The 25451-nt window shown below is 36.3% G+C and overlaps 1 protein-coding gene across 1 annotated transcript in view; it reads right to left on the bottom strand.

Moving 5' to 3' along the window:
• The window catches only part of USP6NL (USP6 N-terminal like), a 219035-nt gene that overhangs the window by 92199 nt on the left and 101385 nt on the right, over positions 1-25451 (bottom strand). The window contains exons 3-5 of the mRNA XM_006891872.1: positions 17258-17325; positions 10782-10864; positions 4181-4220 (exon numbers count right to left, since the gene is read on the bottom strand). Of these exons, the coding sequence (XP_006891934.1) occupies positions 4181-4220; positions 10782-10864; positions 17258-17325 (191 nt within the window). The remainder of the gene's footprint in view (positions 1-4180; positions 4221-10781; positions 10865-17257; positions 17326-25451) is intronic.

Genomic DNA, 25451 nt, shown 5'->3' with positions numbered 1-25451 from the left:
GAGATTGCATTTTAGTGCAAGAAAAACATAAAATAAAGATGCAAATTATACATGAAGTAAAAGAATGTTTAGCATTAAAGAAAAAAAAATAAAGGAGGATGGCATGCAGGTGTAGGAAGGATTGTTGTGTTAGGTGCCGTAGAGTTGAATACGACTCATAGCGACCCCATGAACAAAAGATCTGAACCCTGTTCTATCCTGCATCCTCACACTTCCTGGCACACAAGAGCCCATTGTGGCAGTCACTGTCTCAATCCACCTAGTTGACGGTCTTCCTCTCCTTTGTCGACCCTCCCCCCTTTCCAGAATCATGTCCTTCTCCAAGGAGTAGCCCCTCCTAGCAACATGCCCTAGGTTTGTGAGGCAAAGCCTCATCATTCTTGCCTCTAAAAAGCACTCTGGCTGCACTGTCTCCAAGAAAAACTTGTTTGTTCTCTTGACTGTCTATGGGATGTTCAATGCTCTTCTCCAATACTGTAACTCAAAGTTGTCAATTACTTTTCTGTCATCCTTATTCATTTTCCAGCTCTCAGATACATACAGGTAATCAGAAAGACTATGGACTGAATCTGACACACCTTAGTCCTCAAACTGACATCATTACTCCTCAATAATTTGGAGGTCCCCATCTGCAAATTTTCCCAGTGCAATGCATCTCCTTTTTCCCTGACCAAGATGAAGTTGGTGACTGTTTCAATCTCCTCTCCATCATGATGCTGCATATTGGTCCAGTGCTAAGAATCTCTGTATCATTGAAATGCAATCCACACTGAAGGCTTGATCTTCTTCAACAAGTGCAACAACAAGTTGTTGTTGGGTGCTACTGAGTCAAGTACGACTCATAGTAACGCTATGAACAACAGATCTGAACCCTATCTTATTCTGTGTCTTTCTCACAATCTCTGATACACCTGAACCCATTACAGCAGTCACTGTGTCAATTCATCTGGCTGAGAGTCTCCTTTCCACTGAACCTCAACTTCCAAGCATAATGTAAGATTAAGAATATTATGTTAGGTATTGTTGAGTATGACTCATAGTTACCATATGAAAAATACACCTGAACCCTGTCATATCCTGGGCCATTGTCATAATCTGACATATTGAGCCCACTGCTATAATCACTGTGTCAATGCAGCTGGTTGAGGGTCTTCCTCTCTTTGGTTGATCTTGTATCTTTTCAAGCATCATGTCCCTTTCCTAGTAAGTATGCCCAAAGTATAAGAGATGAAGCTTTATCAGCACTTTGGTTGCATTTTCTCCAAGACATATTTGTTTGTTCAGGGCGTATTCAGTAATATTGTCCAAAACCACAGCTCAGAGGCATCAATTCTTCTGTCATCTTTATTCACTGTCCAGCCTCAGATGCATAATAAGTGATTGAAAAGATCATACTCTGAATGAGATGCACTATAGTCCTCACATTTACATCATTGCTCCTCAATAATTTTGGGAGTCCATGACTACAGACTTTCCCAGTACAATATATCTCCTTATCTCTTGACTGCTAGATCCAAGTAAAATGAAGTCATTAATAGTTTCAATATTTTCTCCAATTATCATGATGTTGCCTACTGCTCCCATAGATTATTGATGACTCTTCCTTCAACTCTGATGCCACATTCTTCTTCAAATTCCAGCTGCTCAAATAATTTGCTCAGCACACAGACTGAACAGGTATTGAAAAAGGATACAACATTGACATACAACTTTCTTAATTTTAAGTCATGGAGACTTCATTTAATATCACCCCTTGCTTGTTAGGTCTCTTATTTCAGAGCTGCACTGACCTGGAAGTCAAACCTTTTATTTTAGAAGAGCCATCAACCTGGTATTCAGGCCTTTTTTACAAGACAAAAACACAACACAACAAAACAAAAAAACATAACATTTCACCATTAGGCCCTCATGTCTCTGGCCTTTGAGCCTTGTGTGGAATATCAGCATCAAAAAATCAGGAGACAATGTTGTGATGTTAATATTCACATTGAGGTCATAACTTTGTTGTGCCAGCTATATGTCTTAGCCAGAAAGCTTCAACATCCACCTAGGGCCCCGTATTGCCACACCATTACAGGCTTCAATTGGATCCAGCAACATTGATATGCCTGATTTGTCATTAGAGAAACAACATTTCTCTGTCAGTTTGTTGTGTTAGGGGAATGATATTGCTAATTACTTTATAGCTTAATTATTTATATTCCTGCTTGCTTATCACTGTTTTTATTAGTACAGCACTTGTATGTTAGTTTGCTGTACTGAAGTAACTTGTGGATTACTGTAATGCTAAAAAAGTTATACCACCGGCATAAAGGTGAAATGCCAGAAGGGTCGGTCATTCATGATGGACAAGTTTTAGCAGAGTTTTCAGTTTATGATGAACTTGTAAGCAGAATTGGTCATCCACCTTAAATAGCAGTAGGCTTGTAAAAACCCTATGAACATGGACAGTTAATAGTATTAGACATAGGGCCCAGATTCAAAGGAGGAAGGAACCAGAAGAGGCGGCCAGTGAGTGAGCAAGGAAAGGGAGTAGGTAAGATCAGAGAGTTAAGAGAAACCAGATTATTCAGGGATTTTTCAGACCATTCTAAGAACTCTCCACCAAAGGAAATGTTCTAATTAGAGAATGATATAATCTCACTTATTTTTTTAATGTGATTATTATTCTGGCTATACTGGTGAGAACAGAGAGACTACAGTGAAGAAATGTGAGCAACTGTAGAAGTAAGAGTAATCAGGAAATTCTAGAAGAGAAATTACAATGGCAGTTGGCAGAAGTGCAGATAGTACTAAGTCACCAGATTCTACATACAATTTAAAGATAACTCACAGGAGTTGCTGAGAGATGAGATGTAGAGGAGGGGAGGGGAGGACAAAGAAATTTAAACATAATACAAAACGTTTGGACTGAATAAACTGAAGAGATGAGTTGTTATTAAGACAGGGATGTTTGTTGATGAAATGGATTTAAAGAGAAAAGTAGAAGCTACGAGTGGATGTTACTAGCCATCTAAGTAAACAGACAAGTCTGACAAGTCTACAAGTCTGCAGCGCAGGGCGATAAGTGATTTAATACATGGTTGGTATTAAGAACCACAGGACAAGAAACTTCACAAAGGTAGAATTATTTCTTATTTAGTCTAGAATTCTAGGAATTACCTTTTTCAATGCTTTATACAAAAATATTACTCAATAACGGAACTATTAAAACAAAGAAATTCTTCTGTAAGAAGGTTTTAATACTGACAGAAGCAGGCAGCTCCAAAAGAACTGAATTGCAGAAAGTATGCACAGAAGTCATCAATATGTGAAGTGGCAATTTTGGCTATATTTCAAGGTTATGCCAAAGTTCTGGGTTTTGAAACAAGAACTGTGTTTAGGAAGATTTTTTAAAAAAATTTTTGTTGGTTTTCAAATGCCAAAATGAGCTCCATTATTTGACACTTTCTTTACTCTATCCGTCCCACACTAACATGTACAAACGCCTGACAGTAATCCAAAAAGATTAACTCATATTCATCTGACAATGAATTTTTGATACAGAAACATTTCCGTGAGTTGGGTGGACAAGAGATCAATTTTAAGACATTCAATCCATGGTAGTCATGCACTCTAAGATGTGGAAGCAGCTCTCTACTGAAGTATGATGAAGAAAGGGAAATATTTGGTTTCAAAATAGAAAAGGTTATTTGACTACAGAAAACATTTTGTTGTTGTTTATTATAGAATATTTAATACAATGTCATGCAACAGCTATATTCAAAAGTTAATTATCTAGAATAGTGCTTTATTATTCAGGAAGGTGCATAAAGAATGCACCTGGGGCCCAGGCCCAGCCTAGTTTGACTTAATAGACTGTGATGGGTCCTGAGTCATAGTGACCTTAAAAGGTTCCAAATTGTGAAGACTCCTAAACTGAGAACTACCAGTACAGACTGCAACTATTTTCTGTTAACTGTTACTTTTTCTTATTTTCAAGTATCTACCAGAAGTCTCATAAAAATCTAAGATTATTTAATCATATATTTAATTACTTTCTTAGCTGGATATAATGAAGGTCAGATTTTAACAATTACTGTACCATTAATATTCAATCTGGCATTCAGAATCACAAAGGTGGTAATTTTTATTCCTCTAATAAAAGTAATTCACCGGTAAGTAGAAATAAATGACTTACCCGTTCCACAGCTGCATTATGGTATGGGAGCTCCTGCTCACTACAGAGGAAAAAGAATACATGTGAGATAGCTGTAATGTAATTGCTTTTATGTGATTATGTGTTTTGAATAGCCATTTATCATCACAGGAGTTACTTAAGTTTCCATTTCATTGGCTAGGAATATTCAGTAGCCACAATGCTCTCAATCTTCAAATTTCTAGCACTGTAGTTTAATAGAGTAACCACTATCCACATGTAAATTAAAATATAAATTAGGACTAAACAAAATTTAAAGTTTCGTTTCTCAGTCTCATAAGTTATTTCAAGTATACAGAAGCCATGCAGCTACTCTACTGAAAGGTGCAGACAAGGAACATTCCCACTACTGCAATAAAAGTTCTATTGCACAGCATCAAACTCAATCAGGAGTGCAGGAGTCAGCAAATTTATCCTATAAAAAGACAGTAAATATTTTATGCTTTGTGAGCTACACAGTCTCTACTGCAACTCTGCTGTTGCAAGCAACCATAGCTGATGAGTAAATTGAGCATGATTGTGTGTTCCTATAAACTTGACTTTGAAAAAAACAGACAGCTGGTGGTATTTGGTCTATAGGCCAACTTTAAGATCATCTCTTCTACTCTCTGGTTCAAACTATGACCTATAGTAGATGACTGCTTAAAAATTTAACACAAGGAAATTTATCTGCAGCTGATGTATGAATTAAGAAGAAATTGTCAACTTTTATTCTATACAGTAAGAAGATTGTTAACACTTCAATGGGTTTTAAAAATACAGAACAAAAGATCTCACTTATTGACATAGCATATTTTGTGACTTTGTCTCTAATATAAAATACCCTGAGATCCTTGTATTGCCAGTAATATAATAATATGCTATCCGTCAACAAAGTTTTGTGCTGTACTGCTATCTAAGTAGCATGGATGTTTTGGCACCAATACATATGTACATACTTTTTAAAAAAAAAAAGAAATATACTGGTTTACAAAGTTCATATACATTGTTTTTCACACTGGATCTTTCCCATTTACTTCACCCATCAAATTGTGTGGCCCTATGATTAACTCACTTGCCCATCTGCACTCCTCTACTCTCACCCTCCCCCTTCCCTTGGGTCCTCATACTTGTTCTACAATACATACATACTCTTGCCTTGGTGTAAGATCAAACAATACTGCTTTCAAAAGTTTGATAAATTAATATTCGAGAATGCAATTTTTTTGAAGGTCAGTTGGCCTTGTGGACAGAGAGTGATGCTACCAAGCCAAAGGTGGGTGATTTTAATCTGTGGCCCTTAGACATGATATTAATTGGTTTTGGTCAAACATTCTTTAAAGTGGCATAGCTCTGGTCTGTGCATTTGCTGGATAGAGGTAACTCAAGGTTGCTGTGAGGCTGAACACTGTGACACTGATGTGTCAAATGTGACAATGGCTACCCAGGATGGACAGTGTTTGGTGGAGCCCCCCGATTAAAACAAACTTGGAAGCAGGAGTGGCATCCACTTCCAAAATAGCTTGCCTCCAGAAACTCTATGAACTTTGAGAAATGATGAAAGTTATACAAGTGTTCCAGTCTTTCGTTCATAGAGTTGTTATGAGTCATCTAAGACTCAACAACACTTAACAATAACAACAACCCTCATTACTTGAAAGAGTTATCAGGTGAACCACTGAACCAACGAAGTTAAGAGACAAAAGAGATCTTACAGAGAGTACAAAAATAGCTTGGCCATAGAAAGTGATTGTTAATACAGAGATGTCTAGCCTTGGTAGAGTATTGCTTAACATACTGGTCTGCTAACTCAAAAGTTGCCAGTATGAGTCCATGAATTTTCCCTGGGACAATGTCTTTAAGGGCAATGTCCTCCCATAAAGATTTACAACCTCAGAAACCTGATAAAAGGTTACTATGACTAAGAATCAACTCAAGAACAGTGGGAGAATTATCTAACCCAGTGGGTTCAAATTTATACTAGGTCTTCAAACTGTTGAAGAGTATATGAAGAAATGAAAGTTGAGAAATCAATTCCAAGAAGAAAGAAACTCTGAAGGCTAGATGTACAAATCAGCAGATAGACAGTAGAACAAGAATATGTCCGTTTTCACATACAAATTTTTTTGCATTATTTCTTCACAAGCCAAACATTTTACATATAATCTCTTACATCTTCCTCCTTAATGCTGTGCATTGCCATGTATTATTTTTCATAGCTTTGCCAGCAGAATACAGAAGAAATTTATCTTCTTCAACAAGTATACATGTAAAGCACTGCACCAGAATCTAGTGTCTAGCCCATTGCAGGAGCTCAATATATACAGGTGAGTGAATGTATGAAAGGAAGCATGGAAATGTGTCTGCACACATACCTATCTTTACCCTCCTATCTAGCCTTCAAGCAGAAGAAAGGAAGCATCAAAATCAGGGTAAATATAGGACCTTCCTTAGGCTGGCAAACTGGAAACTTTGCCTGTTGGCTGTTTTTAGAAATAAGTTTTACTGGAATGTAGCCACAATAATTAATTTACTACTATCGAGGGCTGTTTTCATGCAACAACAGTAGGGCTGAGTAGTTGTGATACAAAGTCAAGATGTTTAATATCTGACTTTTACAGAAAATGTTTCCCAACACTCCTTTAAAGACCAATAGTTTATCAGTCAAATTGAAAGGGTAGCTAAAGGCTGTGTAAAGAAAACACACTGTAATCAAGTAGCTGTAGTATTATTTTTTAACATTGTAAATTAAAAGCAAAACAACCCCAAAACCTAGTCAACTTGTAAAGAGAATTCTGCTATTAAACTATAAAGAGTTACTAATTAGTTGTAAGTGCTCATAATTTTCTTAATAGCTCAGGTGAAGTATTCCTCTAACTGTTAAGATATACTCATGGGAAATGTAAAACTTGTTAAAATCAATACACTTAACATACTGACTAAATTTGATGTTTGTTTTTAGAGTAAATTTTATACAAATTTAGAGTTAATCTAGACACAATTTATAGGATGGGTAAAAAAGTTCTTAAACTCTTCAATCTCCATAGGTATCCTTTAAAAACAAACCCCCCCAAAAAAATCTTTGTTCTGGCTTCCATATATTTATATAGTCAGAGTAAATATAGACTGCTAAATTTTACACATATAAACACTTCAATAAATAGTTGAAAATCTGAACCTTGACATTAATTTTATCTTCTCTATTTCTGTACATAATTTCCTTCTAAGCAGTCTATTAATAACTTGTGACCTAGAAGTATTATTCCATCATTATCCAAATACCAAGAATTCTTTGTTGAGCAGACTAGCAATGACTACTTTGAAAGTTTAAAAGTTAAATGTTGAAAACACTTAAAGTTCCCGTGTCCTAACTAAAATCTATTTTTCCATTCTCCATATGTAACTTGTTCACAGGCACACAGACTGGGGATAATGCCACACATCTGAGTACTAGACAGCAGTGCTATTCTATCAGCAAGCCAATGCTATTGAGCAAAAACATTAGTGTTTATTGTGAAATCTGTTATAACACTAATTTCTAATCCAAGTTTGTTAATTACTATCATACTTGCACATAATAAGTAATTTATTAAAAATTACAGTTAAAGTCAGAAATTTTCAGAATAAGCTGGAAAGGGTTTTTTTAAATCTATTTTTGCCATTTTATTGACATTGACAGTTAAAATTCAATTCATTGCTGAATCAATCAACAATTCAGAAGACTTAAGACAGCAGAAAGACATGCTCTTCTAATTGAAATAAGAGAAGGAACACTATATAAAGGCCTATGCCAAGTGACTAAGCAACAGCACCCAAAACTCCACTCTCCAATGACTTAGCAATTAGCCATATCTTTGGCAACCTTTGAAGAAAGTATTTTACCTAAATTAGGCATTGTAGTATAAACCAGTGATTTTTGCACACCTAAATAAAGCCTAAATCAGAATCTGTCTCCTAGCTTCATTGTTTTCATTTATGTTGTTTGCTTAAGACTGCATTCTGGAGTCAATAGTATTTAAAATCAATTTAATAATATGAAAGCTGGCACCAATCTGCTCCATCCTCAAGAGTGTGATTATTTAAAACTATTGTTTTATTTAGGCACTTGTTCTCTCCTTTGTTTTCTTTACAGATCTTTAAAAGCATTTATTCTGACTCACATTGATTATTGTCAAGCTGGAACTCACCTATAGCTAACCCTCTGGTGGTTTTTCAGAGGCTGTAAACTGCAAGGAATGACAATGTCCATCTTTCTCTTTTGGGCCAGCTGGTGGATTCAAACCAGCAGAGAATAACCACCTTTGCATTAGCAATGCAGTTCCCTATGGAGTATGTTACCAAAAAATAGTAATGGGCACTACAGGCTCTGCAGTCTCATTTACTGCTTAGGCCCAGATCTCAGGTCTGATACTTAACTGTCAGTTTAACAAGTTACTTGGCCTCTCTCTGTTTCAGTTTCATCATTTAAAAAAATTTTTAAGTACCTACTCCAGAGAGGTTTTGAAAGAATAAATGAATTAATCTATTTGTTGTTGTTATGTACCACTAAATCAGAACTGACCCACAGTTGACCCTCCAGAGGGTTTTCAAAGGCTATAAAATGCGCAGGAGATTGCACATCTCCCTCAGAGCAGATGGTAGACTAGAATGGCCTGTCTTTGAGTCAGTAACGCAACTCCTCAGCACTATATAAAAGGCTGAAAACAGTGCCTGGTGCAAAGCAAGTTCTCCATAAGTTCTAGCTGGCATTATCAAGGCAAGTGACTGGCTTTTCTCACTAAGGACAAATGGACTTTAGCACAGAGTAGAAAGCAAACACAAACTTATTTACTCTTATTTATAAAGTTGCAAAATACAAACTAGAATCTTCAGCCAGAACTTTTTGTGATTAAGGTCCAGCTCATGTTGTTTCAAGCAATGAGAAACGACAATGTAGGTAATTACTAAAAGGTTTTCTTATGTATTTTGTACTATACTGGTCTGTTTTATGATAAAATAGTTTCTAATAAAGTGGTTTCCTACTATTAGATACACTTAAGATTCCAGCTCACAGTGACCCTGCAGAATAGAGTAGCATAGTCCATAGTTACCAAAGCTATAAATCTTTACTGAAGCAGAATGCCTCATTTTATTTGCCACAAAGAAGTTGGTGGGTTTGAAATGCTGACCTTTTGTTTAGGAGCCAAATTCTTTAATCACTATGCCATCAGAGCTGCTTTTCAGATACATTTGGGGAGTTTCACATTTGGAGAGTTGTACCCTACCTTATAAATAAAAAATCTAGGATAGGATCTAGAAATTACTTAAAACAACTTCCCACTTTGTTCTAATATGAGGGTAACTTTGGAAACCATTAGCCTGGACAGTCATAAACGCTAAAATATTCCTTTTAAAATGTCATCTCACATTTTCCAGATGTGGACAATGACCCCACAAATCTATAACTGTCTCTTGCCACAACTGGAGCTAAGCTTGACTTGCTTTTTTTTTTTCCCCAGGAGAAAAAGTGGAAGGGAAGGGAGAAATAATTTTATAACTTTATTTCAAGCAGTTAAAGATTGCTCTATTAGTCTACTGAAGAGTAAATTATAACTACTCAAAAGAACATTTCCAATATGCTAATAGCATGAAGTATTTACTCAGAATTTATAATGCATGCTTATAATTTTTTTTTGTCAAAGCCTCTTATATACAATTTATCGACTCCTATTTCATAAACAAGGCATGTTAACAATGAACTGACAAGAGACCAGAAAAGCCGTAAGAAGAGCACCAATTTCCCAACTCCTGACACTGTTTGCTTGTCTATTTTACCCTCACTCACGAAAACAGGATACAATAATAGAGTTCCTAAAACTGAACCAAAGTAATAAGGTCATGTTCTAATAGGTCATTGCTATAACCTATCCAAGAAATTACATTTTCTCTCGAAGTTTAGGCATATATTACAAATTTAAATTACTGGCTTTTTCCTATTTATAACAGAAAAAGAGTATGTGTGAATGAGACTAAAGTAACTCACTAAATTAGGAAACTGATTAAGCACTGCCAAAACCAAATAGACTGACTCACAATTAGTAGGATATTCTTAGGAGTCAAAGTCACTTTAACTATTTTTTTTCATATGGTTCTATACCTGTCAACTCTATATACAACACATGTAGAATAAATGAAATTAATTTTGAGAAGAAATAAATGAAGACATAGGTCTATAAGGAAGAGCAATGGAATTTTATCATTGTTTATTTTCAGGCTACATAAAACTAAAGTAGAACTTTAGCAATTAGAAATAGCTAATTTTCTTTAAAGTATATTTAATATAAAATAAAATGTCATAACTATTTTCACATTTAATTCTGCTGAGTTAACACAGCTCAGTAACTGCATTAATGTTTTTACCAATATTAAAAATTGTATTCTTAACTAGTTCAATTCCAATCAAGACATTAGTGTCAGAAATTGTACAAAAAAAATTTCACAACAAAATGTACATGGTAGGACCATTTCCACAATCTTACAGCAATTCTATTGAAAATAAGGAAAATCAGTAAGAGACTATAAACACATTCTAACCAAACAATAACATATATTCTATGCAACTTACTGTAAAAAGCCAAATCTATCTGTGACTTTGTAAACAAGGTAATTAGCATCTTCCCACGGCTCAATCTCTGCACCTTCTCGACCCTAAAAGAGGTTACGAGAGATAAAGTGTGACTGTGAGTTTATAAAACAGAATACTATTTTTTTATAATTAAAAGAACTTTATTTTATTAATAAGAGCAGCAAAAGACACAATCAATATTAACAGTCTATTAAACTAACGTAGGCAGTATCAGTATTTCCCTAGTTATAAACTAGGAAGATACTGTTTGTCAGCAATAACTGACACATGGCTAAGTCTTGATCAGACCAAATTGAGAGCAGCTGCAGTGCAGTGATAAGTCTTCATGCAGTGAATTATTTAAGACTTTCGGTCACAATCTTTGTGGTTCTCACAAAATCAGTGTGTGGGTTTATGCAAATAAGATATTTGTAGTCCACCAAGAAGATCTAACAGCCTGATAACAATACCAATAGGGTGCATGGAATCCCTGTGGGTGTGTGGGGTCATGAAATAAGACAACAGGACCCTAACAAAGGATTTGACTAATCCAGAAACAGAGTGAGGGCTATAGAACAACGTGAGGCAAAGCAAGCTTATTGTTGTTATGTGCTGTTGATCAGCCCTAAACCCTGCTCTATCCTATGCCAATCTTACTGTCTCTTAACACACCTACCCTCATTATCCCAGTCACTGAATCAATCAATCTCTTCGAGGGTCTTCCTCTCTTGCGCTGTCCCTCAACCCTCCGAAGCATGATGTACCTCTCCAAGGATTGGTTTCTCCTTGCAACATATCCAAAGTATGTCAGATGAAGCTTTGGAATCCTTGCATCCAAGGAGCAGCCTAGTTTCATCCTCTCTAGGATTAATCTGTTTGTTCTCCTAGCAGTCCATGATATATTCCGTATTCTTCTCCAGCACCACAGCTCAAAAACTGTTCTCAAATCAATTCTGTTTCTATCATCCCTAGTCAGTGTTCACTTTCTGATGCATAACATGTATTTGCAAAGACCATGGCCCGAATCAGGGTTCCCTTAGTCTCCAGACTGACACTGTTGCTCTTCAGTACCTGGAGAGGTCTCTGACAGCTGACTTTGCAAATACAATTCGTCTTTTCATTTCCTGGCTCCTGGTACCAAGAGTGTTGATTGTGGAGCCAAGCAAACTAAAGCTGCTATCAATTTCAATCTCTTCGTCTATCATGATGCTGTAAATAGGCCCAGTGGTAAGAAACTTTGTTGAGCTTCAATCCATATTGAAGGCTATAGTCCTTGACCTTCTGCAGTAAGCGTTTCAGGTCCTCCTCAGTTTCTACAAGGAGGATTGTATCATCTGCATAACACAAATTGTTGATAAGTCTTCTCCAATCCTGATGTCACATTTCTCCTCATAGAGCACAGCCTCCTGGATAATCTGTTTTGCATATAGAATGAAAAGGTGTAGGACATCCCTGGTGGACATCCTTCCCAATTTTGAACCATGTAGTGTCTCTTTACTCTGTTCTGACTGCCTCCTGGTCCAAGAATAGGTTTCGCATAAGCACAATCAAATGTTCTGGGATCCCCATTCTTCTCAGTTTCAGGAACAATTTGCTAAGATCCACACAGACAAATGCCTTTGCATAGTCAATGAAACACAGACAGACATTCCTCTGGTACTCTCTGCTTTCAGCCATTAACTATAATATACCTAGTATCACAGCCTCTTCTAAACCCAGCCTGCACTTCTGGCAGTTCTGGGCTGATGTGCTGTTCCAGTCGTTTTGAGATAATCTTTAGCAGAATCCTGCTTGCATGTGATATCAGTGATATTGTTTGACAATTTCTACACTCTGTCAGGTCACCTTTCTTTGAAATGAGAACAAATGTAGATCTCTTCCATTCAGGTGGCCAGGTGGTTGTTCTCCAGAGTTCTTGGCTCAACTTTGTGAGCACATCCAGGGCAGCATCTGTTTGTTGAAGTATGTCAACTGGTATGCCATCAATTCCTGGGGTTTTGTTTTTTGTCAATCTTTTCAGAGCAGCTTGAACTTTTTCCTTTATCACCAGAGGCTCTTGCTCCTACATTGTTTCATGAAATTCTTCTGTCTGCCAATTCCTTTTGATACAAAGATTCTGTTTACTCTATCTTCTTTTAATGCTTCTTGGATCATTTAATATTCTGCCCAAAGCATTCTTAAGTATCACAACTCGAGACTTGAAGAGAACCACTCACAGAGCAAGATAGAGATTTAACAACCACTAAAAAAGAAGACCCAGGAATGTAGCATATCCTTTGGACCTAGAGTCGCTATACATAAAACTGCCTAGGTCATGGAAACAGAGAGGACAAATACCTGTTGTAACACAAGAGAGAGACTAAGATGGAGAGACAGTGGTAGAGTAGCAATGGCAGCAGGTCCAGGAGGCTGCTATAAGATGTATGGTGGGATTCCCAGTTCATGGAAAGAGTCAACCACACTGGGTGTGCCAGTTTAAGAAGCAAGAAAGTTCAGTGCCTTTGGGCCTAGACATCCTGGCTGAGTGGGTGCCTTCAGACACTTACTGGAAAAGCTAAAGAGCCTCCTCTGACTGTGGAGCTCTATTCTGAGTCATTCCTGATTCTGAATTGTAGTTTGCTAGCTCTCTAAAGGAAGCTCTGGTAGCTGAGTGGTATGAAGTTTCACTGCCAACACAAAGGTACAAGGTTTGAAACCATGATCTACTCCACAGAAGAAAGACAGGCAATCCAGTGTGATTTACTGTCTCTGAAAACCCACTGAAAGGTCAGTGACCTATGAGTCAGTTCTGACTTAAGAGTACATAATAACACAACTTCCTTACAAACTCATAATTTTAAGTATAGTCTGTGAGTTCTGCGTGGCCACTGAAATGAATTACTGTACTCAACACAAGAGTGGAGAGTTCCATGAGAGAGATGGCTGGTGTTAGAAATGATAGAGAGTTAGGAAAAAAGAGGTATGTATGTCTGATCTTGCCTTATAGGAATCACCTTTGAGTTATGAATTTTGATTCTCCTCCTCTCTTGTGAAATTTGAGGAGGTCCAAAGTTCTCAAGCTCTCATTTTTACAAAGATAGAGTGGTAGATATGGAATGATGTGAGGCAAAGAAAACAAGGCTATTAAAAACAACATTATACTTCAAATAAACAAAATTAAAAAAAATATTCAGAGTTTGTCCATAAATCATGCATGACAAAGTTTATGTACAAACAAAGCAACTCAAACATAAACTCCCAAACTAAAACAAAAACCTGTCAGAGAAAGTTTACAAATCATAGCGTTTTTTCATACAATCATTCATAGGTTTTTTATAACATTAATTATCATTAATGTAGTTAGTTAATTCTAGTATCTAACCAAACTTTTAATTAAGTCTTAGAAAAAAAAGTATCTTCTTTGTCTTTACATACAAACTTCTCAGAAAAGACACCTTTGTATCTCTACTTCTTGATGTCACAGTCCCATCAGCCCAAAAACTACAATCCTGCCAAAGTGAGAAGTGACCCTCTGAGTTGATTCTACCTCATGACGACCCCTGTGTATCAGAGTAGGATTGTGTTCCATGGGGTTCTCAATGACTAATTTTGGGGGAAGGAGATGTCTAGGTCTTTCTTCTGAGTTGCCTATGGACGGGCTTGAACCTCTAACCTTTTGGTTGGCTGTCTAGTGTGCTAACCATGTGCATCACCCAGTGACTCTGGACATGATTCAGTCCTTATCTTATGGACCCTGTAGGTGTACATTAGTGTTACTCACTTCCTGTTGTCTGACTTCCATGTCACCACACTTTCTAAGTTCTTTTCTTACCTTTCCAAGTATACTTTTAAAGATTTTTTTTTTTTCAGGGGCACCTCTTTAACTCCGTGTGGATGGGCCAGAGCTTGCTTTCTTGTCAGTTCTTCTTTACTCTAGGTACTTATTTCCTCTTGTCATTCTTAACTTTTTATTTGTACAGAAACTCCAAATGTAACTGTTGGTAATATTTACTAAGATTTTAGATACTAAAACTCAAATACCTTGTGGACACCTCCATCTGAGTATATTTTACAGTAATCTGCTCATATGTTCTCCTCTTAAAAGACTTTGACCATCTTGTGGACCAAAATCGGTGTCATTAATTTTTATATTGTGAATCCCCATGCCTAGCACAATGCCTAGGACTGAACACCAAGTGGTAACTGCATGAGGGGGGTGGAGCAGATGCACACAAGCATAAGTGAATCATATTCTATTGGTTTTAAATTATTTAAGCAGTTAAATAAGCTAATTGGGTTTTTCATTACTCTAAAACCTAATCACAGTAATGGGAAGCTGTATCTGATATTCCAAACAAACAACCTTTCTACAAACTCCAGGACTATAACTGTTAAATTATTAGGCCTGTGGGCTTCTCTGGAAACAAGGGCACAGACCAGATGGCCTTCTATAATTTCACATTCATATTATTCTCACTGATAATAAAAAAGGTACCAGATATAAAATTGTATACCAGCAATACATATGTATAAAATAACACCTTTAAAGTTTCTGCTACTACTTAATATAGACCTCAGGAGGTGGGGTAATAATTGTAAACAATTATAATTTTCTAGAATGTCAGAAATCAGATTCTAATTCACACAAGCAAAATGCTAATGGAATCTGAAATATATTGGAAATTACACATAAATATGTAAGTTTCACTTTTTTACATATATGTTAAATTTATAACAACATATACAAATTATATATTTCATGTTATAGCTATTTCATTCAGCATATTATTCAAATATCAAAGTCCCTAATATGAGCCAGAAACTATTTTAGGTCTTTAGAATACAGCAAACAATAGAGGAATCCCTGCACTTACAGAGTTTACATTATGTAAGGAGAACAGATAATAAGCAAAACAAGTAAAAACAGACAGTTTTTTAGATATTGATAAGTTGTTTTTGTTGTTGTTATGTGTTGTCCTATCACCTGGGACTAACAGCAACCCTATGTACAATAGTTCTGAATCCTACCCTGTCCTGAGCCTGTCTCATTGACTCCTATACACCTAATCCCAATGGTCTAGTTATTGTATCAATCCATCTTATCTGGGGTCTTCCTCTCTTATGCTGTCCCTCCACCAATTGGAGCATGAGGTCCTTCTCCAAGGATCGGTCCCTCCTGGCCACATGCCCAAAGTATTTGAGACGGAGCTTCAAAATCCTAGCCTCCAAGGAGAAACTTGGTTTTACCCTAAGACAGATCTATTTGTTTTCTTGGTGGTCCATGGTATATTAAAGACTCTTCTGTAGCACCACAAATCAAAAGCATCAATTCTTCTTCTATCCTCCTCATTTATTATCCAGCTCTCTAATGCATGGCAAGTAATTGTGAAGACCATAGCCTGGATTAGGTGCACCTTAGTCTCTAGACTGACACTGTTGACTTTCAGTACTCTCTGAATGGTCCCTGACAGGAGATTTATCTAAAGCAATTTGCCTTTTCATGTCCTAACTGCTGGTGCCTTAAGTGTTGATTGTGGAGCTGAGCAAGCTAGACTGTTAACCGCCTCAATCTCTTCTCTGTCCATCTTGGTGTTGCCAACTGGCCCAGTGGTGAGAATCTTTGTCTTCTTGATGTTGGGCTTCAATCCATATTGAAGACTACAGTCTTTGACCTTCTGCAGCAAGCATTTCAGGTCCTCCTCAGGTTCAGCAAGCAAGGTTGTGTCATCTGCACAATGCACATTGTTGGTGAGTCTTCTGCCAATCCTGTTGTTCCATTTCTCCTCATAAAGCCCAACCTCTCGAATAATCTGTTCTGCATGTTGATTGAAAAGGTGTGGAGACAGGACGCATCCCTGATGCACTTCCTTCCTGATTTTGAACCATGAAGTGTTTCCCTGCTCTGTTCTGAGGACAGCCGCCTGGTCCAAGTATATGTTTCATATAAACACAATCAAGTGTCCTGGGATTCTATTTCTCCTCAAGGTTAACAACCAGGCAGCCTAGGCCCAGATCTATGTCAGATAAATAACACTGGCCTGCCAGATCCAAAGGAGACAAAGTTTTCACCTTGGAAATGATCATATTCAGAATGATAAGTAAAAAATCAAGTAGGAAGAAAGGATACAAAGTGTGGTGACAGAGTTAGGTTATCAAACAGGACATTCAGATAAGACCTCATTAAAAAGGTAGCATCTGTACTTAGATTTGAAATATCTAAAGGAATGAGCATTAAGATACCCAGAATACAAATATTCTAAGCAGAAGAAAAAGCAATAGCAAACCCTGAGGAAGAATGAGTAGGCAATGGTAGAGGAACAGCAAAAGGTCAGTGGGTGTGGCCGAGGGAAAATGGAGAGAGACTGGGAGGAAAATGGGGGGAGGGGTGTATTATCTCAACATTCATTAGCTGTAAACTAACTGCCTCTTTGATATACGCTCTCCATTTCAATTTAAGTGGGTTTTGGTTTGTTATAGAAAACTTATTCAATACTTACTCTGTCATATTTAGCAACAATTTCAGCTCGCTCCTGGGCAAGTTTGAGTGCTACATCCTGGTCTGAATCTAGAGAGAGATTATAGATGAACTGTTATTCAAAGAATTATACTATAAATGAATTCTAAAATTAAGACAAATGAAAAATAAAACAGTAATATTACATTAAATGAAAAACCTGCAAAAATCAAACAAAAATCTCAAAAGGGTGAGTTTTATATTTGCGATTACAACTTTGTAACATCAACATTTTTAGCATCTTAATATAAGATTTTCACAAGAAGACCTAAAGAGAATATGAGAAATCACTTCTATCAAGAAAGAACATTGAATCTGATGTCACAGAAATGGATACTGAAGTAGAAATAAACTGACAATTCAATCTTAATTTTCAGATAAATCACCCTGTGGTTTAAAGACTTAAAAATTAATCTGCCCACAAAATAAACATGTAAGATATTCTTCAAGTTAAGGTATATATTAGTTACATGATGAAAAAGCATTACATGTCTTAATCTAGCATGTCTGGTCCCCTTTATCTAATCCTTCAACTACTACAATAATTTCCTACTTTATTTTATTATTGCCTTCTTGCTTCTTCCTTATTACTTTCAAAAATACAAATCTAATAATAAAAGTAGAGACTGGAGCATGAAGGCATATGGGTCTGTCTACATATCCAAAGCACCACAAAATAAAAGTTAAAAAAACAAAACAAAACAAAAAAACAGTGATAGATGATAAAAGGTCCATCTGAACAATAAGAAAAGCATTCCAGCAGAAATATCCACGAATCATGAGCAAAAAATACTCATGAGCAACAATACAAGCAAAAACGACACTTGTGTTCTTAGTAAATTCCTAGCAGATAATTGGACAGTAGTGCCAGGCAGCAGACACTACACTATGTACTTTCCATAGCGTAGCATCTTTACCTAGTGTAGCATCTCTACTCCTTTAATTCTCACAGTAACACCTCACAGTAATAATCATTATTAGTCCTATTACACATATTTTAAAAGTGAGGTTTAGAGATTTTAAACAACTTGTCTAAGGTCACAATGCTAGTAAACTGCAGAGCTAGGATTCAAAAGTTCATAATTTTAACCACTATTTTCTACAAATGATTACTAAAGATAATACCAAAAGGACTTCCATTTAAAGATAGTGACAGAACACTTTTATATCCATTCTTCTAAAGGCTACTATAATAGAAAGAACTGCTGCTATTGAGTTGATTCCAACTCACTATGACCATGTGTGACCGAATAGGGTTTTCAATGGCTCAGTTTTTCAAAGAAGGTTGCCAGACCCTTCTTCCAGAGCACTTCATGGTGTACTCTAAGATCTAACCTTCTGTTTAATGGCAAGAGCATGAAGTAATTATCTGCATCACCCAAGGAGTAAAAATCAACAATAAAGAGGTGAAAAGGAAATAAGTCTACAAGGACTAGGGAAAAGAGAAAGGCAGGTAAACAGACAAGAAACAGACTGGGGAAATGGGGAAGAAAAAAAAAAAGAACTTTGCAAATTGAAAGATTCAGCTCAGAAAAAGCAAAAATTTAAAAGTTGTTGTTAAATGCCACTGAGCAGGAGCAAACTCATAGCCAAGCCTGCAGAAGGTTTTCAGAGGCTGTAAATTGCATGGGAGGAGATATCTCACCTTTTTCAGAGAAGCAGTCTGGAGGATTGCTGCCTTTGTACTGTCTTTGTACTACCTGCTTTTGTACTGTCAGCATAATTCCTTACTACTAAGTTACCTGAACTCCCTAAAAATTAAGTAAACATTAGGAAAAGGTAAGAAAACCCAAAAATTTACTGTCACTAATGGGAATCTACTTGGGTTTTTGGAGACTATAAATTGCACCTGAAGAAATGCCCTTTCCCCCCAACCCCATCTCCACTGTTCCCTGAAGAGCAGTTGGTAGATTTGAACCATCAAAGAGTGAGGTCCTTGGGTTAGGAGCCTTTGGTATGAACTATTCATACACTGGTGCTCCTCTTGACAAGGTGAGAAGCAACATTCTCCCATCCTCCAATGGTAGCTCCCAAAGGCTGAACTGAGTCACAGCTAACCCTCCAGCAGGTTTTGGAAGGTTATAAACCCAAGGCAGAATTAAAAAAGAAAAAAATTAGATGTTCATTCACTAAGAGTTGGAGGGATATGCTGCTAAGTGTATAGCAGAGGTGAATGCAGGGCACAGAATCAAATTATCATACTTAAAAAAAATACAAACCAGGATGTGGTGATATAATCATGTTATCTAACACAAAAAAGGAATCAGTGGATATTGGAGAGTTGTCACTTCCATAAAGTGAACATTAAGGAAGGAAGAGTGTGAAAATCTGCTAGTTAGAAAAAGTCTTACATATTACTGCATCTTTAAACCAAATACATGTTTGATAAAACTAAAATCTAATCTTAAAACTAAGGACATAGCATAAATCCTTATATCTTATTAGTAACTAAAAATAATAAAGTTTTAAAATATCAATTGGTAGTTACAAAACTGACCAAAATAATATACTGATGTTATTCAATGTTTGTAATTCCTTCCCCTGTGGAACATCTTTCTGAAAAGTAAATGGTTAAAATACACCAAATACATAAATGTCAAATATGTGAAAAATTGTTTAAAACAGTAACACAACTTTTTTAAAAATTTAAATTATTGAGGAAAATATTTCATACTACTGCTTTTCTTACATAAATTTGGGCATGCCAGGTTTTAGAGGAAGTGAATAAATAAATAAGATGGTTCAAAAAATGACCCCAAAAATTTTAATTGGAGGAAAGTGTTTTGGGAGAAGTGAAAAAAAAACAAACAGAATAATTCCAAAGAATGACCCCAAAATGGTAAAAACAGATCAAAATTATATCCCTGACTTCTACAGTGAGCATATCCAAGCAGAAGTCAGCTAATGAACTCCATTATATATCTATACTTATTATCCTAACTTAGACTATATAAGTTTTTATCACTCTTCCTCAGTTTGGTAACATTACACTTACATTTCTGCCAACAAAAGGATTGGAAAATAAATGAATAGAAATTAAACAAACCAGGGAACTTTGCTATTGTTTATACTTCCCCCCCCATTATCAGAGTTGTTAAGCATGAATTTTTACAAAGTTGAGATCAAATTTAATAGATGACTGTTTTCATCTAATGTATTTCATACCTCTCCTTTGTTACTGCTGTTGGTCCAATTTATGAGATAAATAAAAGTTTATAAGGGTAAAGACAAAAACTGGAAACAGTATGGAGTTGGTAAGTCAAGATGAAAAGAAAGTATCAAATATCATTGAGGCAAAATGGTAAGATACAAAGCTTTATACCAATTGTTTTAATCTCAAATTTCTAGGAAGACAAAAGGAAATAGTTTAATAGAGGCAGTACTGTTAAACTACTACTTATTCATTAGCAATTGTTAAATGTTAAATTGTTAATTGTTAAATATAATATTTTTAAGGGAAAACAGGACATGCTTTAACAAGCCTAGAAGAGCTGATTCTATATCAGTTAGCTAGTGCTAAAAATTTCTAAATTCCCTTAAAATTTCTTATTCTTCTCTTTTCCCATGTAGCAGAAATGCTGTGCAATATATTCTAAAAGAAAGTAGATTTAAAGTCAAACTAAATTAATAAAATAGCCAAATATCTTTCTTCAAAGAAAAAAAATAGAAGTATCAACCTTTCTCATCATGGTCAAGTTAGAGGCCATATTTAATAGCCTATATTGTGAAGCAATTATCTACAGATCAAGAATTCATAAACCTTTGCAAGATTGACTATAAAATATTACAGTTAAATTATTAAAAATTAAACGAGAACATCTCCTTTGGCTTCATTTTGATTACTTATTTAGACATTCCATTGACAGAACAAAGATTATGCCCCAATCACCGCCCACAAACATCAACAGCTGTCAGATATCTCTGTGCAAGTGTGCACCATGTTCTAGACACCACTAAACAATGTCAGCTATGTTAGTTGACACTCTCATCACATGTCAATGTTGTTGTTAGGAGTTTCTGAAGTCAACTAGGATGCCCTATGAACAACAGATTCAATCTGATTGAAACCTTGCCTCATCCTGTACCATCCTTACAATTTCTGTAATGCTCAAATCCACTGTTGCAGTCTGTGTCAATTACTCTCATTCAACGTCTTTAATTTAGGAAGCTGTGGTGACCTAGTGGTAAGAATCTTCATAACAGTCCTAAAGGCTTAAGAGTTGAACCCACAAGATGATCCATGGCAGGAGAATGGGCAAACTCCTCCTGCACAATTTACTGCCTCTGAAAACCTACTGGAGGGTCAGCTATGACTTGACAGAACACAGTATCTAAAATTTAGTCACAACAGCATCCTATCAGTTCCTACTACATCTTCATATTCTCACTGTATAATAAATCCATAATCAACAATGACTTGTCTGGAAAAACTAATTTTGAAATACAGTACCTTTTCTATTTGGTAACTAAGGGGAAACAACATAGCTATTTACATAGATGTAGCTAAAGAAAAAGTTCCTGTTAATAAAAATAAAACCATGTAGACTAACTACTTTAAATCTTCTAAGCCCTCTTACTTGCCAAGATTCTCATTTTATTTTTAAGATATTATTCAGGATTTCAAAGTACAGAAAGCATATTCAAACAATAAGAATCAGAAGATGTTTTAATAAAATAGTCAAGTACACAGGAAAACATCACTGGGCATATATTTATGGAAGAAAACTACAATTACACAATTTCATGAAGTATTTTAAAACTTGACATTTTAAGCTCGGAAATGCCACATAAAACTAAAAAAACTTTATTAAAAAATCAATTATTGTATCTTAAAACCATTAAGTTAACCCAAACTATAATGAACAATTCCACATAAAGCTACTAAATTTTAAATGAAACCTAACAAAACAAATTGACTACTGATAGTTTTCCCCCAGTGTGTATTTTTACAGACAATTATTAACTGTACATAAACAATTTCATTTTTAAAAGTACTTTACCCTTTTTCTGGCCTTGAGAATAAACAATTGCTTCAGTCCTCATAGGGTAAACTTATAAGATTTCATTGTTACTTTATACTTCCTGAGCACAAGAGTATTACAGAGTACCTCAAGCATTCTGCAACTAAATGAAACAAGAAAAGAAGGCAGCAGGCAGCTCTAATTTAAATTATTTCAGACAAAGACTCAAGAAAGAGTTTGAGATATATCTTTTTGTAAGGCAATGGGGGCGCTTGCTATGGTTACAGACTACAGATAGTCAAACAAAGATGATCTTTGTTGAGAGTAAACACATAGCTTTCAGGCTAGATCTCAAGTATGAACCACAGCAGCCTACACCCAGCATTCCATCTAACAACAAATAGGGCCTTCAGACAAGCAACTTCATAATATGCCTTAATCTTATGCTTCCAAATATGCCAGGTTCTTAGTACTTTTAATATTTTAGTTTTAAGGAACAAACTTTTTGTGTAAAACTTTAAAGCAAAAGTAAGAATGTTCTTCTCAAATATATTTTATAATAAAATACAATTTTAATGATAAATTTTGACATTAAATCTTCAGCCCATTTCAGACACCATAAGCAAATGCATGTTAGTGCAATGTTGTTTTTGTTGTTATGTGCCATTGAGTCACCTGCAACTCATAGACCCTAGGTACAACAGCCCTAAAATCTGCTCTGTCCTGTGCCAATTGCACTGTTTCTGACACTCCCATCCCGATTACCCCAGTCACTGAATCATGATGTCCTTCTCCAAGGACTGGTCTCTCCTCACAACATGTCCAAAGTATGTTAGACGGAGCCTCAGAATCCTTGCCTCCAAGAAGCCACCCAGTTTAACCCTTTCCAGGATGAATCTGTGTGTTTTCCTAGCAGTCCATGGTATTGGTATTCTCAATACTCTTCTCCAATACCACAGCTCAAAGGCATCAATTCTCCTTCTATCCTGTTAGTGCAACAGCTTTGTAAATTTTAACATATACTAAAGTAAAACTGTTTGTAAGTTACACGTATAGCTGAATAAAAAATCCATTTTCTCTGTAAGCTCTCAAAACAATTTTTTAAACAAGCTTGGAAGGATGAGTGGCATCCACTTCCATAATAGCTTGCCTCTGGAAACCCTATGAACCTGGAGAGAGGATGAAAGGCACCCAAGCATCGAGGACTCTCCTTCATAGGGTCACTATGAGTCGCCTGCGACTCCACAGCTCTTAACAACAATAATATCAACATAGAAAGAGATCAGCTGGCCCAGTGGACAAAAAGCGATGCTACCAAGACAAAGGTGGGTGACTTTTAATCTGCAGCCCTCGGGCCTGTCTTTCATTGTTTTTGTTAAGACATTCCTCTAGGTCATATAGCCCTGGTGTACAAGTTGCCGTACCACAGTCACTTGTGATTGCTGTGAGTCTGAACACGGTGACACTGATGTGTCAAATGCGTTCGTTAATAATTGGCTACCCAACGTGGACAGAGAGTGTGGTGGAGCTCCCCGATTAAAACAAGCGTGGAAGGAGGAGTGGCATCCACTTCCATAACAGCTTGCCTCTGGAAACCCTATGAACCTGGAGAGAGGAAGAAAGGCACCCACGTGTAGAGGCCTCTCCTTCATAGGGTCTCTACGAGTCATCTGCAACTCTACGGCACTTAATAAAAACAGCAACAACATGTATAACTACTTCAAGTTTTCCACTCTACTTATTCTTTGCTTTTTCCTAGTGTTGCTTTTCTTCTTTTAAACATATGTATGTTCTTGCTGCTGCTATTAAGTTTGACTTAAGTGCAATACATACATAGATGCTGTAGAAGGTGTTAGATGCTGTCAAGTCAGCTCCAACTCATTCCAATTGTGCTTACAACCGAACAAACCCTGCTTAATCTTTTGCTGTTCTCAACAAGGTCTGCTACACATAAAACCCACTGTTGCAGTCACTATGTCAGTTCACCTTCCTGATAGTCTTTTTCTTTTTTTATTGATCCTCTGCTTTTCCAAACATGATGCCCTTCCTTCTCCAGGGACTGGGGCCCTGTTGATAGCATGCCCAAAGTATGTGAGACTTCTAAGCAGCAAGGAGATAATGGAGCACTATCTTTATAAAGTTCTAAGAAAAAAACCAATGTATCACGAATTTAGAATTCTTATCTGGTATAACTATAAATAAAGAATTAAGGGGAAATAAAAACATTTTTAGGTATTACAAATGGTGGTTAAATGATGCTGAATTCTGCCCTAATCCCCCATTCGTAAATCTAGAACCTGTAAATGTTACTTACCTTTATTATACAGCAAAATGGATTTTCAGGTGTGATTAAATTAATGATTTGAGGTCAAGGACATTTTGCTGGATTATTTAGATAAACCCTTTTTTGTTATAAAGATCACTGTCAAAAGAGAAGGCAAAATAGTGAAAGGAAAAAGTACAAGATGTGGCAAGGAACAGGCTGGACTTGATACAAGGTAAGAGCCACTAGCTAAGGAATGCAGGTGGCCTCCTGAAGCAAGGAGGCAAGGAATTAAGATTCTGCTCTAGAGCATTCTTTGTTTAGAAGAAACCAGCCCTGCCTACATTTGTTTTCACTTTAGTGAAACTGATTTTGGAATTCTGCCCTTCAGAACTGTAAGACAACAAATTCATGTTGTCGGGTTTTTATTTTCATTCAGTCATTCAAGTATTTTGTTTTATAACATTAATTACAGCGGATTAATACCCTTTATCACAATATATCATCAAATTTTCACTTCACCCTACACATCTATTCATTTATCTCTGCTGACCTAATACCCCATCTCCACTTCCTTTCTTTCTCCTCCCCATGAGATCAATTATTCTGTTCCAAGTTATTAATTGCAACACACATTCACACATAAAATAGTCCATTCTAGAAGTTCTGATATATTCACACAATGGAATACTGTGCAGCACTGAAAAACAAGGAACACATGAAATATTATGAAAATGGATGACCTTAGAGGTCATTATGCTGAGTGAAATATCTCAGTCACAAAAGGACAAAGATTGCATAGGGCCACTGTCGTAAAATGGGACTGACATCAGGGTTGAGGGAAGACAGAAAAGGAGAGGAAGAATGATGTATACTGCATTGAAACAGATGAGGGAAAGAACTGTTTAAAAGGGATATATGAATGGGTATTATTGTCATGACAGGACTCCAGA

Source organism: Elephantulus edwardii, unplaced genomic scaffold (genome assembly GCF_000299155.1).
Source record: "Elephantulus edwardii isolate Elephantulus edwardi_28Jun2011 unplaced genomic scaffold, EleEdw1.0 scaffold00105, whole genome shotgun sequence".
In the NCBI taxonomy this organism is placed as follows: domain Eukaryota; kingdom Metazoa; phylum Chordata; class Mammalia; order Macroscelidea; family Macroscelididae; genus Elephantulus; species Elephantulus edwardii.
The sequence above is the reverse complement of the archived record's forward strand: the minus strand, read 5'-3'. Positions and strand labels throughout refer to the sequence as shown.